Below are 15,535 nucleotides of genomic sequence, written 5' to 3'. Positions count from 1 at the left end.
GAATAACCTGCACCCGATCTGAGATGTCTCGGACCCCGGCACCAGGGAAACAACATACCATCCGAGACTCCCGATCTTCCCCACAAAATCTCCTATCCGCCCCCCTGACTATAGAATCCCTTATCACTACCGCTCTCTTCTCTTCCCTCCTCCCCTTCCTAGTCGCGGGTCCAACCTCAGTGCCAGAGACAGGACCACTGCAGCTTGTTCCTGGTAGGTCATCCCCACCAACAGTATCCAAAACGGTATACTTATTTTTGATGGGAACGGCCACAGGGGTGCTCTTCTCTCTCTGTCTGCTCCCCCTGCCTCTCTTGACTGTCACCCATTTGCCTACCTCCTGTCTTTTCGGTGTGACTGCCTCCCGATAACTCTTATCTATCTCTGCCTCTGCCTCCCGAATGATCCGTAGTTCATCCAGCTCCTGCTCCATTTCCCTAACTCGGTCTGATAGGAGCTGCAGCTGGATGCACCTATTGCAGGTGTGGTCATCAGGAACAACTGTGTTGACCCTGACCTCCCACATACTGCATACGGAGCACACCACTGCTCTAACCGTCTCCCCCATTACCTGATCCCAGATTAGTCAGAATAAATGAAAAGCAGGCTTCTTGCCGAAGTCCTCTTGCGCCGAAGCCCGCTGAGCCAAAGCCCAGCACTCTGCTCCTGCGCACTCCACTGCCCGCTCCTGAAAGTGGGTCACTTTTTAAAGCGCGCGCTCACCGCTGATGTCACCCGCGCTTGCACAGCTTTACCTTCCTCCTCAGGTACTCTCCAGGTAGGTCCGAGGGTCTCGGCCTACCTACAATGGCTGATCCTCCGATCTCCAGTCGTATGTCGATCACGAGCACTCCTTACTCCCGCTCCGCTGCTCGCACTGACAACTTTGGGACCATAGTTACATTAGTTTTTAAGTAGTTGTGGAGAAAGGTAAGACAAGTTCACAGGTTACGTTCCGAAACTGGGCAGGGCCAATTTTGGAGATATTGAGCAGGATCTTGTGGGGGAGAGACTCTTTGTGGGGGTAAAGGGGCAACTGGCAAGTGGGAAGTTTAGGGAACCCTGGCTGTCACAATATGGTGAGACTCTGGTTAGAAAAAGGAAAGAGGCATATTTCAGATTTAAGCAATCAAGACCAAGCAAATCCTTTGAAGTGCATAGAGGGAAATCTAGAGGGCAAATGCAGAGCACGAGTGGATCTGGCAGGTTAGATTAAGGAAAATCCTGAGATTCTTCAGGTATACTAAGAGAAAAGAGTGGTAAGAACAGAATAAGTCCCCTTAAAGATCAGCATAGTTATCTACCTGTTAATACATCGAAGATGAATGAGATTTTTGCAAGTTTTCTCTCAGTTTTTACAGTGGAGAATATCGTGAATGCTAAGGAATTGAAGCGAGTTGAGATTTCTTAGACTTCCTCTCTGAATTAACAGGGAGGAGGTATTGGTGGCATCAAAGCACACTAAAGTGGATAGATCCCCGGAGCCTGACAGAGTGCATCCTCAGACCTTGCAAGAAGCCAGGGAAGCCTATGCAGAGACATTTGTTGCATCTTTATCACAGGCGATACTACAGAAGACTTAGAGAGTAGCTAATTTTGTACCATTATTTAAGAAGAGCAGCAAAGGCAAGCCAGGGAACTAGGCTGGTGAGCCTGTAGCAGTGGATAAGTTACTGCAACCATCATGCTCCACCATTCCAGCATGGCTGATTTATTATCCCTCATTCTCCTGTCTTCTCCTTGTAATCTTTGGCACCCTTACTAATCAAGAGCCTATCAACCTCCATTTTAAATATACCCAATGACTTGGCCTGCGCAGCCATCTGTAACACTGAATTCCATAAATTCATCATGCTCTGGCTAAAGAAATTCCTTCTCACCTCTGTTCTAAAGGGATCTCAGTCCTTCTATTCTGAGGCTATGCCCTCTGGTCCCAAACTCTCCCACTATAGAAAACATCCTCTCCGTCCACTCTAGCTAGGCCTTTCAATAATTGATAGGTTTCAGTGAGATACCCCCCCTTTCTAAATTCCAGCGAGTTCAAGCCCAAGCCATCAAATACACCTCTTTTGTTAACCCTTTCATTCCCAGGATCATTCTCATGAACCTCCCCTGGTCACAGCCTATCCTTTCTTAGATAAGGGGCTTAAAACTGCCCACAATACTCCAAGAGCAGTCTGACCAAAGCCTTATAAGGCTTCAGCATTATATCCTTGCTTTTATAATCTAGTTCTCTCAAACATTGCATTTGCCTTCCTTACCATGGACTCAACCTGCAAGCTAACATTTAGAAAATCGTGCACAAGGACTCCCTAGTCCCCTTGCACCTCTGATTTTTGATCTTACACCCCAGTTATAAAAGACTCAACGCCTCTATTCCCTCTACCAAAGTACATGACCATGCACTTCCCTACACTGTCTTCCATCTGCCATTTACTTGCCTATTCTCCTATTCCTTCTACGTCCTCCTGCAGACTCTCTGCTTCTTCATTATTATCTGCACCTCCACCTAGCTTTGTATCATCAACAAATATCATTGACATATGTGAAAATAAATTATCACAATACCAACACCTGCGGATCACCACTAGTCACCAGCAGTTAACCACTAAAGGACCCCTTTATTCCCACTCTTTGCCTCCAGCCAGTCAGCTAATCTTCTTTGCATACTAGTACCTTTCCTATAATACCATGGCTCTAATCTTGTTTACCAGCCTTGGGTGTGGCATCTTATCAAAGGGTTCTGAAAATCTAAGTAAACAACATCCACTGTCTCTCCTTTGTTGACTCTGTTTATTATTTCCTCGAAGAATTCCAACAGATTTGTCAGGCAAGATTGCCCCTGATTCCAGTTTATCTTATCATGTGCCTCCAAGCATCCCAAAACCTCATCATCAATAATGGACTAGTACTAACCACTGAAGTCAGGCTAACTGGCCTATAATTTCCTGTCATCTGCCTCCCTCCCTTCTTAAAAAGAGTAGAGTGACATTTGCAAATTTCCAGTCCTCCAGAACCATTCCAGAATCTAGTGATTCTTGAAATATCATTACACTGCCTCCACAATCTCTTCAACTACCTCTTTCAGAACCCTGAGGTGCAGTCTATCTGGCCCAGGTGACTAATTCTACTCTCTGACCTTTCAGTTTCCAAGCACCTTCTTCTTAGTAATAGTAACTGACATCTGTGCCATTCTGCCTCCTGGCACACACGAATCACTAGCATACTGCTGTTGTCTTCCACAGTGAAGACTGACACAAAATACTAATAGAGCTTGCCCACTATTTCTTTATCCCCCTTTAGTACCTCTATAGTGTTACTTTTCCAGCGGTCCAATATCCACTCGTCTCTCTTTTACTCTTTACTATATGTATCTGAGAAAAAACTTTGTTATCCTCTTTCATATTATTGGCTAGCTTACCTTCATATTTCATCTTTTTTCTCCTTATAGATTTTTTAGTTGCCTTCTGTTGGTTTTTAAAAGCTACCATCTAATTGTTGCTATTTTGTATGCCCTCTCTTTTGCTTTTATACTGTCTTTGACTTTCCATGTCAGTAACAATTGTTACTATCTATCCTGCACCTTTTGAACTGCTCCCGGAAACTCCAGCCATTTCTGTTCTACCGTCAACCCTGCTAGTGTCTCCTTCCAATCAACTTTGACCAACTCCTCTCTCATGCCTCCATAGTTCCCTTTATTCCACTGTAATACTGAGAATAATACTGCCTCCCAAGGCTTCCTTTATCTTCAGTGTACTTACCAAATCTGTTCTATTACACAACATGCAATAGACAATAGACAGTAGGTGCAGGAGTAGGCCATTCGGCCCTTCTAGCCAGCACCGCCATTCACTGTGATCATGGCTGATCATACACGATCAGTACCCCGTTCCTGCCCTCTCCCCATATCCCATGACCCCGCTATCTATAAGAGCTCTATCTAACTCTTTCTTGAATGCATCCAGAGACTTGGCCTCCACTGCTTTCTGGGCAATCCAGAATTGCCTTTCCCCTTGTGGGCTTAATCACAAGCCGCTCTAAAATTCCATCTCATAGGCATTCTACAAAATTCGTCCCTTGAGAGCCAGCACTAACCTGATTTTTCCAATCTACCTGCATATTGAAATGCCCATGCCTATTGCAACATTGCCATTTTTACAAGCCTTTTCTATATGCCATTGTAATTTATACCCCATACCCTGACTATTGTTCGAAGCCCTGTATATAACTCACACAGAGTCTTTTTACCCTTTCAGTTTCTTAACACTTACCTCACAAAGATTCAACATCTTCCAATCCTATGTCTAAGGATTTAATTTCATTTTTTACCAACAGAGACATCCCACCCCTTCTGCCTACCTGCCTGTCCTTTTGATACTTATATATCCTTAGTTCCCAACTATGATTTTCTTTCAGCCATGGTACAGTGATGCCCATAACATCATGCCTGCCAAATTCTAACTGTGCTACAAGATCATCTACCTTATTATGTATACTGTGTGCACTCAAATACAACACCTTCAGTCCAGTAGCCATCAATTTCAATCCCCCCCCCCCCCCCCCATGTTCCAGGAAATTAAAATTCTTGTCTCTTTCTACATTTATTGTCTTTTTATTTATTCTGGAGACTTTCATAACCTCTACTGCACTCTTATTCCCTTTTAACTTATCCTCACTTTTTGAACCGTTGAACCACTATTTAGTTTAAAGACACACTTTAACCCAACCCATTGACTGCAATTTTGCTCTAGCATCTGTCTATCCTTCCTCACAGTCTAACTACACATTGCATTTACCTGTTCTAGCAATCCTGCCTGTAAGGATATTGTTCCCCCTAGAATTCTTTCATACCTTCCTCAGACAAGATCCCAATGATCCAGAAATCTGAAACTTTGCCCCCTGCAATCAATTCCTCAGGCATACATTCATCTGCCAAATCATCCTATTCTTACCCTCACTGGCCCACGTGACACAGGCAGCGACCCGGAAATTACTATCCTTGAAATCCTGCTTTTCAGCTTTCTGCCTAACTCCCTATATTCTCTCTTCAGGACCTCGTCCCTTTTCCTACCTATGTCATTGTTACTAATGTGTACCATGACTTCTGGATGTTCACTTTCTCCCTTTAGAATGCTGTGGACCCGATCCAAGATATCCCTGAACTTGGCACCTGGAAGGCAATTCACCATATGGGTATCTCTTTTACTTCCAGAGAATCCCCCATCTGCTCCTCTAGCTCCCTATCACTACTGCACTCCTCTTGTTTCCTTCTGAGCTACAGAGCCAGACTCAGTGCCACAGACCTGGTTGCTGCAGCTTTTTCCTGGTAGGTTCTCAGCAACAGTATCCAAAACTGTATGCTTATTGTTGAGGGAAACAGCCACAGAGGCACTCTGCACTGCCTGTCTATTTCCTTTCCCTCTAATGACAGTCACCCAGTCTGAGTTAATGACTGTAACTCAGGGATGACCATCTCCTGGTAACTTCTGTCTATCACCTCCTCATTCTCCCATGAGTTGAAGGCTGAAGCAGCAGCTGCAGTTTCTTAAAGTTTGTAGTGCACTGCAACACTTCATACAGATGTACTGTAGTTATCAGGGAGAGTGGAGATCTCCCAAAGTTCTCATTAAGAAATTGTCACTGACACTGGACCCATGCTCACCACACTATGTACCAACAGGCAAACAAAGGTAGAAACTTACCAGAAACTTATCTAGAGCCTTCACTCTTCTCGCTTAAGTCTCTTAAGCAAAAGCCTGAAACTAACCACTCTAACACAAACCCACTCACACAATGGCTGCTTCCACAGTGAATGGAAGAGCCCTGGAGAACGTGTGGAACGAGGGAGCGAGAAGTACAAATACATAGCTCGCTGCAAGTGGTGTCACAGGTAGTCAGGGTAGTGGTCTTCATCAGTCTGAGCAGTGAGCATAGGAACTGAGATGTTATCTGGTAGTTGTACAAGATGTTGGTGAGACTACACTTGAAGTACTGTGTATGGTTTTGATCTTCAGTCTTCAGTCGTGGCTGATTTTTTTTTTACGAGAATGTTGCCAGGGCTCTGGAGCCTGAGTTATAGAGATGTCAGGCAGGGTAGTACTTTATTCCTTGGACTGTAGGAGAATCAGGAGTGACATTATACAAGTGTATAAAAAATTAGGCTTGGATAGGATGAACATACACAGTCTTTTTTCCCCAAGGGGAAGAGAACATAAAACTAGAGGAGAGGACGTTAAGAAAAGAATAAAAAGACTTAAAAGAGACCTGTGGGGACTTCATGCACTGGGTGGTACATATATGAGACGAGTTACCAGAGAAAATAGTTGAGGAAGGTATAGTAACTACTTTTAAAAGCCATGACTGAATTGGCAGAGCAACTCAATGGGCTGAATGGCCTATTATTTTATCATCTAGATCAGGGTTTCTCAAATGGAGTTCCACGGAAGGCCAGGGTTCTGCAAGTGATCATGATACCAAAAAAAAAACATCGTTTTTTGAACTTAGTGCAACAAGTGATGCTAGCGCTCGCAGTGGTGGGCAGTGACCGAGCAGCCCATTAGCAATCTCGTTAGAGATCTCTCAGACAATTATGGTGGTGTGCAGTAGGACCATTTTTATTTAGTAGAGTCCATTCTCAATTTTTGATGTGAGATAGGGAGGCCATTCATAAATGGTGAGTCACATATTACATGGAGGGGAGGATGGTAAGCTGATAATTGGTGAGCACTGTATTGCATGGAGGGGAAACCAGTAGGCTGATAACTGGTGAGCACTATATTGCACAGAGGGGAGGATGGTAGGTTGATGAGGACCGTGATGTGTATTTTCTGAGCAGAGAATGGACTCACCCAACTTGGGCTGTGTTGTCAGCCTCTCCCTCCTCCAACTTCCCCTTACATACCGCCAACTGACTTATGGGAGCAAACAAACTCTACCAGTGTAGGAGAAAATTGGAGGGAAGTTTTCATTATAAAGGAATTTTAGAGTGCCACGATTCAGCTGCTGACCTGCCACTTTGCTGTTGTTGTAAACGTTGCAAAAGGTGGATTGTGTAGGTTAGGAGTGAATTGCATTGTAAAGTTTATGTATTTTTTGGGGTTTTCTCGTTTAGTTATTTATTATGCTGTTCATATATGCAACAATGGACACAAAAAAAGTCTATCTTTACAATGAAAGCTACTTATCAATGGGTTTTTCATGTACTGGTGATCCAAGTTGTCCTGTTCCATTGTGCCTAGTCTCCAGCAAACAACTTACTAATGCAGCAGTGGCTCCAGCAAAACTGAAAAGACACTTAACTACAAATCACAGCCATGTGACATGTAAAAGTACTGATTATTTTAAACAGCTATTGGAATCTCAAAACTAACAGAGTAAAGCTTTTGTTAATAAAGTCACAGTCAGTAAAATATTCAGGAAGCAAGTTACCGGTATTTAGGAGCAGAACTTAATACCCAGAAAAGGAAAAGTCACACAGTTGGTGAGAACCTAATGATGCCACATGTAAAATGATAGTGGGTAAGTTGCTAGGGCAAGATGCAGAATGAGAAATTGAAAAGGTTTCACTCTCAAACAGTATGGTAAGCTGAAGTATTGATCACATGTCACATGATGCTAAAGAGGTTTTGTGCGATAAACTTAAAAACAACAGTTTCTCTATCCAGGTTGATGAGTCAACAGATTTCACCAATAAATGTCATGTTGTAGCATTTGCAAGATTTGTAAATGATGGTGAAGTTCAAGAAAACTTTTTCTGTTGCTAAGAACTGCCCATAACAAGCAAAGGCCAAGATATATTTAATGTTTGATCTTCATATCTGGAAACAAAAGGTCTGTCTTGAAGAAACTGTGTTGGCATCTGTACTGATAGTGCCCTATCAATGGTTGGCTCCATGAGAGGTTTCATTTCTTTTGTAAAAAAACAAAATCCTGATGTCATCACAATACACTGCTTCAACATTGCAAATGTTTTCATGCTGTACATAGCATTAATTAAAATTAATTTACAACCCTTATTTAGCTTAAATCTACCAAGCCTACCTTTAGAAAAATTAAATCCCATTTTGGCTCAAGCCAGTTATTTAACAGAAATTTGTTATGTTTGTCTTATGAGTTTTTAAAATTTATAAAAGGGAAAGAGATTAATTTCAAGAAAGGTAAGCAAAGCTTATCCACCTGCTTGTTTCAAAAAAAGGTTGACTAAAAATTATTCTCTACTCAAAAGAGTATTGACAATGACTTTTGGATTATTATATCTACAATTTACTCATCACGCTAACATACCAAGAGCTGTAGATATAATTTTTTTTTATGCAGGGGTTCCCTGAGACCTGAAAATTATTTCAAGGGTTCCTCCCAGGGCAAAAGAATTGAGAAAGGCTGGTCCAGATCTTCTTTGCACTCTTTCCTATCAAGTATATTGATTAGAAGAGTTTACAGCGGGGTTCTGAACCTTGGGTCCACTGACCGCTTGCTTAATGGGCAATGGCCCTGGTTTAGAGGGATATGGGCCAAACACTAGCTAATGTCACCTTGGTCAGCATGGACAAATTAGGTTGAAGAGAATCTGTTCCCATGCGGTATTACTCCATGGCTTCATAAGCAGCCATCAGAATTGACAGGCATATCATGGCTGAATAAACTTAGCAATATTAAAGTTGCTGAAGTTATAAAGTAGACAACAGCTGGAAGAAAGGGGTGACAGGAATACTGTACTGTTCCGTAAATCATTAGCTTATAATAGTGTTTACACCGCATATTTGCAGGGAAGTTACTAAGTGCAATTAGCAATGTGGCCAAGGTTACTTTGCCTTTCTCAGGTTAATATATTACAGAGGTCTGACAAATTATTTAATAAAGTGTTTTCAATTTAATCTTCTTCCCAAAATCCTGGTTAAATACACTAACATATTAAGAGGATTTTGTCAGTCTTCATTTATTTTGAAATCACATCATTTGTTACAAAATGTCATCTGACATGTGGAATAAATGACCACAATCAAGGAGTATGTATTCATGAAATATCTTTGCCAAAGTTTATTTTAATGCGATTTCCACTAATCGGATTTACTATGAAGCAAAATTGTACACATAAAATTTGTAACATTTCTCAAGAAAAATCTCTTAAGTATATCTGTTTAATTAAAAGATTGTAGTACATTCCAGAGCTTTGATCCAACATAATGATTGAAAAGAAATCCAGATGTTATTTAGAGACAAGTTTTGAAATACTGGTGTTCACATGCACCTGTCATTCCTGACCTTTTAGGATAGATCAGAGATATTTGGGAAATTCTATCAAGGGAGCATTAGAGAGTTGCTCTATGCATCTCTGACAATACAGGGATAACAGCAGTTGTGGGAATGAACTCGTGAATGGAATAGAATAGGATGTAGAGAGCATTCCATCTTTCAAAATAGTGCAACGTACAGGAATTGAGTAATCATATTGCAGAACAGTCCGTCTGACTTGCCCATCTAGCCAAGGTACAGTATATTACTGATACATTAAGTTCCTGGACAGCTGTACTCCTTGGTATGAAGATTTTGTATTTGACCACTGTAAGATTTCAGGAATCAGAATTCCTTTTCTTGCAATTGGTTATTCTGTGTCGCATAAATTGCTTGACCCTCATCAGTGTAAACTTTAACATTGCCAAGGTCATGCCATTTATCAGTAAGGATTTTTCCATTATTTAATGAATTGCAAACTGAACAATGCAATCACCAGCAGATGTCTTCAGTTCAGGCTGTAAAATGGAGGACAGTTCACCAAGGAGCAAATATAGTTGGTTGCACCTAGTGCACAATCAAGAGAAGACCACACTGATATCCCGTGTCTAAGATGAATATCTAACAATTATTTTTATTTAAGTAACTCAATAGTGCTATTGTCTATCTTTCACCAACTTGTGATTGAAAGCAGATTTATGATGCAGTAACTGAGCAGGATTTGTCCTGCATTTTCTTTTCTTCAAAGGAAATAAATATCAAATGGAGTGAATCAAATTAGCCAAAGGTTGGTATCAGTGAATGTGGATATCGCAGAAGTAGTCAAAGATAGGCTCCACAAAGCCTTCTCTTCCAGTTAGTTAGTTACTTAATTTTCAACAAGCCTTCTGGACTGGATATTATAGAAGCAGAGCTAATGTTTTTGAGCTGATTTAATGACTGTGTGGGATCTGCTAGCTCTGAATATAGCATGCTGCTTTCTCTGATTAGCATTCTCGGTCCTACGCTTTGCTTCATCATGTTAGCTCATTTTTAAACACATATCTAGTGCTCTTTTGCTCTCTTCAGAGGGTTGGTTTCCTAGCTTGCTGGTAGTGGTAGAGAGAGACAAGTGGCAGACCATGAAATTATAAAATCTACTCAAAGGATAATCTATCTTTTATTTGAACTATCAGATCTGATTCCATTCCATTCAGAACAGAAAATGTGCACAACAGCAGCTCTCCTCAGAGTGGAAATGAGTCTTCCTTTCACAAGTACAGAGTTGTAGTGATACCCTCAACGACAGATCAATCTGCATCCAGGGACAAGGTTAGAAAACAGTTTGACCCTCGTTTTGGCTTCCCATCACTTGCCACAGATCTCCTCTTTCAGATCGTGGAATTTCATGCAGATTAGAGTGAGGTGTTTCACTTTGGGAGGCCAAACCAGTGTAGGACTTACGCAGTGCATGGTTGAGCACTGAGGAATGCAGTAGGACAAAGGGATTTGAGAATACAGATTCATCATTTATTCCTTGAAAGTGGCATCACAGGCTGTAAAGAGAGCTCTTGGCACAGGAGGGTTGGGATGTTATGTAAAAGTTGTATAAGACATTGGTGAGGTCAAATTTGGAGCTTTGTGTGCAGTTTTTGTTACCTACCTGCAGGAAAGAAATTAATGAGATTGAAAGAGTACAAAGAAGATTTACAAGGATGTTGTCAGGACTTCAGGGCCTCAGTTATAGGGAAAGGGTGAATAAGTTAGGATTTTATTCCCTGGAGCATAGGAGAATGACAGAAACTTTGACAGAGATATACAAAATTATGAGGGTTATTGATAGGATAAATGCAAGCAGGCTTTTCCACCAAGATTGGGTGAAACTAGAACTAAAGGTAATAAGTTAAGGGTGAATGGTGAAATGTTTAAGGGGAATCTGAGAGAGAACATCATCACTCAGAGGGTAGTGCGAATGTTGAATGCGCTTCCGGGGAAGTAATGAATTTCAACATTGAAGAGAAGTTTGGAAAAGTAATGAACAGAGGGGGTATGGAAGGGTCCAGGGTGGAGGTCAATGAGTCTAGGTAGAATAACAGGTCGTATAGACTAGATGGGTCAAAGGCCCTGTTTCTGTGCTGTATGACTCTTACAGCTGTATGCCTTAAAGCTTTCTCTCATGGTTCCTCAAACTAACCGTCTGAGACACATCCAAACTGTTTGCAACCTTGGTGTTATACTTGACCCCCAAAATTAGTTTAACATTCATACCATTGCTATGGGAATCTCAGAGCTGCCCAACTATTTTATTTATTCCTCCCTCCCCTATTAAGATCCCCAGCTATGTCTTTGTTGTTTTACAATTTCAATGATGTGGCTCCCCTCAATATAGTCACTGTAAATATCCCTATATTACAAGGCTATTAATTCATTGCCCTGTTCTTATTCACCTGCACTGGCTGATTTATTACCATAGAGAGCTGTTGTAATCAAGTACACCTAAAACAGAGGTTGTTAGGTTCTTGGTTAGTCAGGGCGTCAAAGGTTATGGAGAGAAAGCAAGAGAAGAGGGATGAGAGGGACAATAAATTAACCATGTAGAATGGAGAAACAGATTTGACGGGCCAAATGGCTTAAATCTGCCCCTATGTCTCATGCTCATATGGCTACCCGATTTAAAAATATCTGATATTTAAAACTCTCATCCATGCTTTCAAATAACTAATAGCCTCCTCCTCCCTATTCAGTATTCTCCACTCTTACAACTCTAAGGCATCTGCATTCCAGATTCTTGATCATCCTAAAATTTAAAATTGCTCTCCCACTAATGACCAGCTGCTGAAAGCCTAACCTTTGAGAAGTCTCCCTCAAAAACCACTGTGTCTACTTGCCCTCCTTCAAAGCTACCTCACTGAGCAAGCTTTTGGTTAGCTACCCCAATATCCCACCAAATAAAATAAAATGCTCGAAACAGGTGTTCAACAGGTGAAGCCACTTCTGTGGGAACAGAAGCAGAATTAATGCTTCAGACTAACCTGAAACGTTGGCTGTGTTTCTCTTCTCACAGACGTGGCCTGGCCTGCTGAGCTTTGCTAGCATTTTGCTCTTTTTTATTTTAGATTTTCAGCATCTGCATTTCAATATCTCACATACTGTAGCACATTACCTTGACAATGGCGCTGTTAAGCATTTTGCTGCATCAGAAGTTTAAATAATTGCATGGTCCCAGTCTTGCGGATCCTACAACCCCATTCAATGTGTGGATGGGCCTTCTGCCAACTTCCTAAAACTATAGGATATCCTCACTAGACCTTGCTTTCTTCTGTCTAATGTCATCTTCACTAACTCAATGTCAATTTGTCTGATTACACACTTTGAGCTACCCTAATGTATAAAAGGTACAATATAAGATGTAAACTAATTGTTGCCTCTTATATTCAGTAAAGAATTTTGACCTTAATGCTTTCTTATAAACTTTAAAGATCAGAGGTTGGTGAATCTATGGAATGAACTGCCAGAGGGAGTGACTGAGACAGGTACAATAACAACCTTAAAAAGTCATTCGGTTAAGTATTTGGATAGGAGGATTTAAGGGGTTATGGCCAAATTTGGACAAATGGGTCTAGCATAGTTGGCACTACTGCCAGCATGGACGAGTGGGCCAGAAGGGCCTTTTTCCTCTGTGTAACTCTATGACTCTAAGTTATTCTGCTGCATTCCTGCTCTACCACTCTGTTATCATTTTTGTCTGTCTCTTCCATCTTCAGTCAGAATTTTATACAGACCCCACTATTACAGAAATTGGTGCACAACTATGTACTGAGCTTAAAAATATAAAAATTGTACACTGACATAATGTAATATGCATTGTGTGCCCCATATGAAATACATTTTGTTAAATACAGTTCTCAAAAGTGGGCGATTTAATTTACCAGATTATTGTGCAGATAGTCAAGACAACTCATTCTCTTATGATCAACCCTATTTATGAGATCCACCTGTCATTTTGAAAGACCAAACTTGCAAGCTAAATTTATAATTTTACAGCACAACCTGCTTATCAGGAACACGAGGGAAAATAACTGTTTGAATTTAAGTAGGCACTTTAGAGAGAGGGGGTGAAAGTCTTGGGCAGATTTCCTGCACACTGATTTAAAATTGTTCCTGGTACTCTTACAAGAGCAATTTTTATCTTTTCTGAAAATACATATAAAATCATTAAAGAATCATGTCCTCTTGTTTTAATTACAGCTCCTTTCCGAAACTGAAATAGATGTTTATAATTTAACACAGAATAAAGTACCTCCACTTCAATTTAAGTTTTTGAAACTAAGATAGGTTTAAAAAAGAATTTATTATTATCCCCTTCATCACGGTGATTTTCCTGAAGTGGAATAGTTTTGAGACTCTCCACTCCAGTTTTCATTTTGACATCCTTTAAAATAAATAAAGCACTTCCAAAAAGACTGTACGTTTTGATCATTTCACAACGAAGCGAACGGTCAGCGATTCATTTCTACCTCAGTCCCGCCGGCGGCCAGTGATCTCTCAGCAAACTTGAATAACTCAGTTTCAAAGTTAACACTCCCGTGTATAATATACAACGTGAGAAGATGCGATTTACCTTCTGCATCCTTCCGTGGTCTATCCTGGCCCTGTTGCTCGGCATAGGCATTGTTTGGTGTCACTCAGCCCCTCTCACATCTGAGATTTTTTTTTAATTGTTACTTCTTTTTCCCCGTGTACCCGATGTATTTTATCCCTGCCAATCCAATGAGAACACCCCTTTCCCTTCGTGGCGGAGGTGAGATGGTTTACTACTACCCTGGGGAACTGCTCCTTTCCCTCTAGTGAGGCGGCCGCTGCTTAAGTACCTTCTGTCGCCCGTTTCCATGGAAACGGGGCCCACCGCACTGTCCTGAAACCCGGGGCTCCTCCCACGAAAGGATCCCAAGTGCCAGGAGGAGCCTCTGGGAGCTTCCCCTAATCAACCCACGCAGAAGGCTAGTGCCACTTCTGCTGTCCAGCCCACTACTCCGTGCTGACAAATACGAGCGGGCATTTCTCGTAACAGGCAATGCTGCCTCTGCTTAATAATCACCTGCAAACACTGCCGGTCTGCAATAACAAACTTCCTCAGATTAAGAAGCTTATCACACTAATAGAACGGCAAGTTAGCAGTATTATCCCATCTCCCAGTCTAAAGATGAACAGAAAAAGTACTGGTTACTATGTCACAGACTTGTTGATACTTTCAGAAGAGGGAATCTCCAACTCAAATTATTGTATTTTTGTCTCCATACTTACCCAGACATCAGCACCAAAATTTAAAGAGTACCAGAGGATGGCACAGGAATGCTAAACTTTCATGTTAAACTGAAACCTCAAGTGGAAAAGGTTTCTGCATTCAAGTGTGAGGCATTGCACTTTGGGAGGACAGAGTAGGGCAGTGAACAGTAGGGCACTGAAGAGGGCATTAGAACAGAGTGATCCGGGAATAGAGATTTATATTTTCCTGAAAGAGGTGTCACAGGTCATAAAGAGACCTTTTTGCACATTAGCCCTCATAAGCAAGTTGTTGAAGTTGTATAAACCCGTTGGTGAGGCCTAATTTGGAGCATTATAAGCTCCAGTCACCCACAGGAAAGATACAAAGAGTACATAGAAAATTTACAAGAATGTGGCTAGGTCTTGAGGGCATCAGTTGTAGAAAAAGAGTGAATAAATTAGTATTTTATTCCCTAACACATAGAAGAATGAGGGAAGATTTGATATTTATACAAAATTGAGGGGTATGGGCAAGATAAATGCAAGCAGACTTTTCTGCTGAGACTGGGTGGGACTAAAACTAAAGGTCATGGGTCAAGCATGAAAGATGAAATATTTAAGGGAACAGGAGAGAACAAGGTGAGCGTGTGGAATGAGCTGCCAATAGAGGTGGTGGGTGTGGGTTTGATTTCAACATTTAAGAGAAGTTTGCTTAAGTTCATGGATAGGAGAGATATGGCAGGCAATGGTACAGGGACAATGGTTGATGAGACTAGGCAGAATAAAAGTTCAGTATGAACTAAGTAGGTTGAAGGGCCTGTTTCTGTGCTGTAGTGCTCTATGATTCTGACTGTAAAAGATACCCCAGAACTATCTGAAAAGCTGCGGAATTCTAGTGACCTGATCAATATTGACTGTACTAATCCTGGTTGTGAGATAGTTTCCCAATAAAGTGTTTACATGTCCACTGGAGTTCCATTTTGTTAGAATATATTCCAACAAAAATATTAATGTTATCTCTGCCACACTTACAAGTTAGCGAGCAAGCTAATCTGGTCAG

At 41.3% G+C, this 15,535-nt stretch overlaps 1 protein-coding gene across 1 annotated transcript in view; it reads right to left on the bottom strand.

Moving 5' to 3' along the window:
• gck (glucokinase (hexokinase 4)) overlaps window positions 1-14,059 on the bottom strand; it is a 73,616-nt gene extending 59,557 nt beyond the window's left edge. The window contains exon 1 of the mRNA XM_073057230.1: window positions 13,832-14,059. Within this exon, the coding sequence (XP_072913331.1) occupies window positions 13,832-13,882 (51 nt within the window). The 5' untranslated portion in view covers window positions 13,883-14,059. The remainder of the gene's footprint in view (window positions 1-13,831) is intronic.
• Window positions 14,060-15,535: the final 1,476 nt, after the last annotated feature.

Source organism: Hemitrygon akajei, chromosome 1 (genome assembly GCF_048418815.1).
Source record: "Hemitrygon akajei chromosome 1, sHemAka1.3, whole genome shotgun sequence".
In the NCBI taxonomy this organism is placed as follows: Eukaryota; Metazoa; Chordata; class Chondrichthyes; order Myliobatiformes; family Dasyatidae; genus Hemitrygon; species Hemitrygon akajei.
The sequence above is the reverse complement of the archived record's forward strand: the minus strand, read 5'-3'. Positions and strand labels throughout refer to the sequence as shown.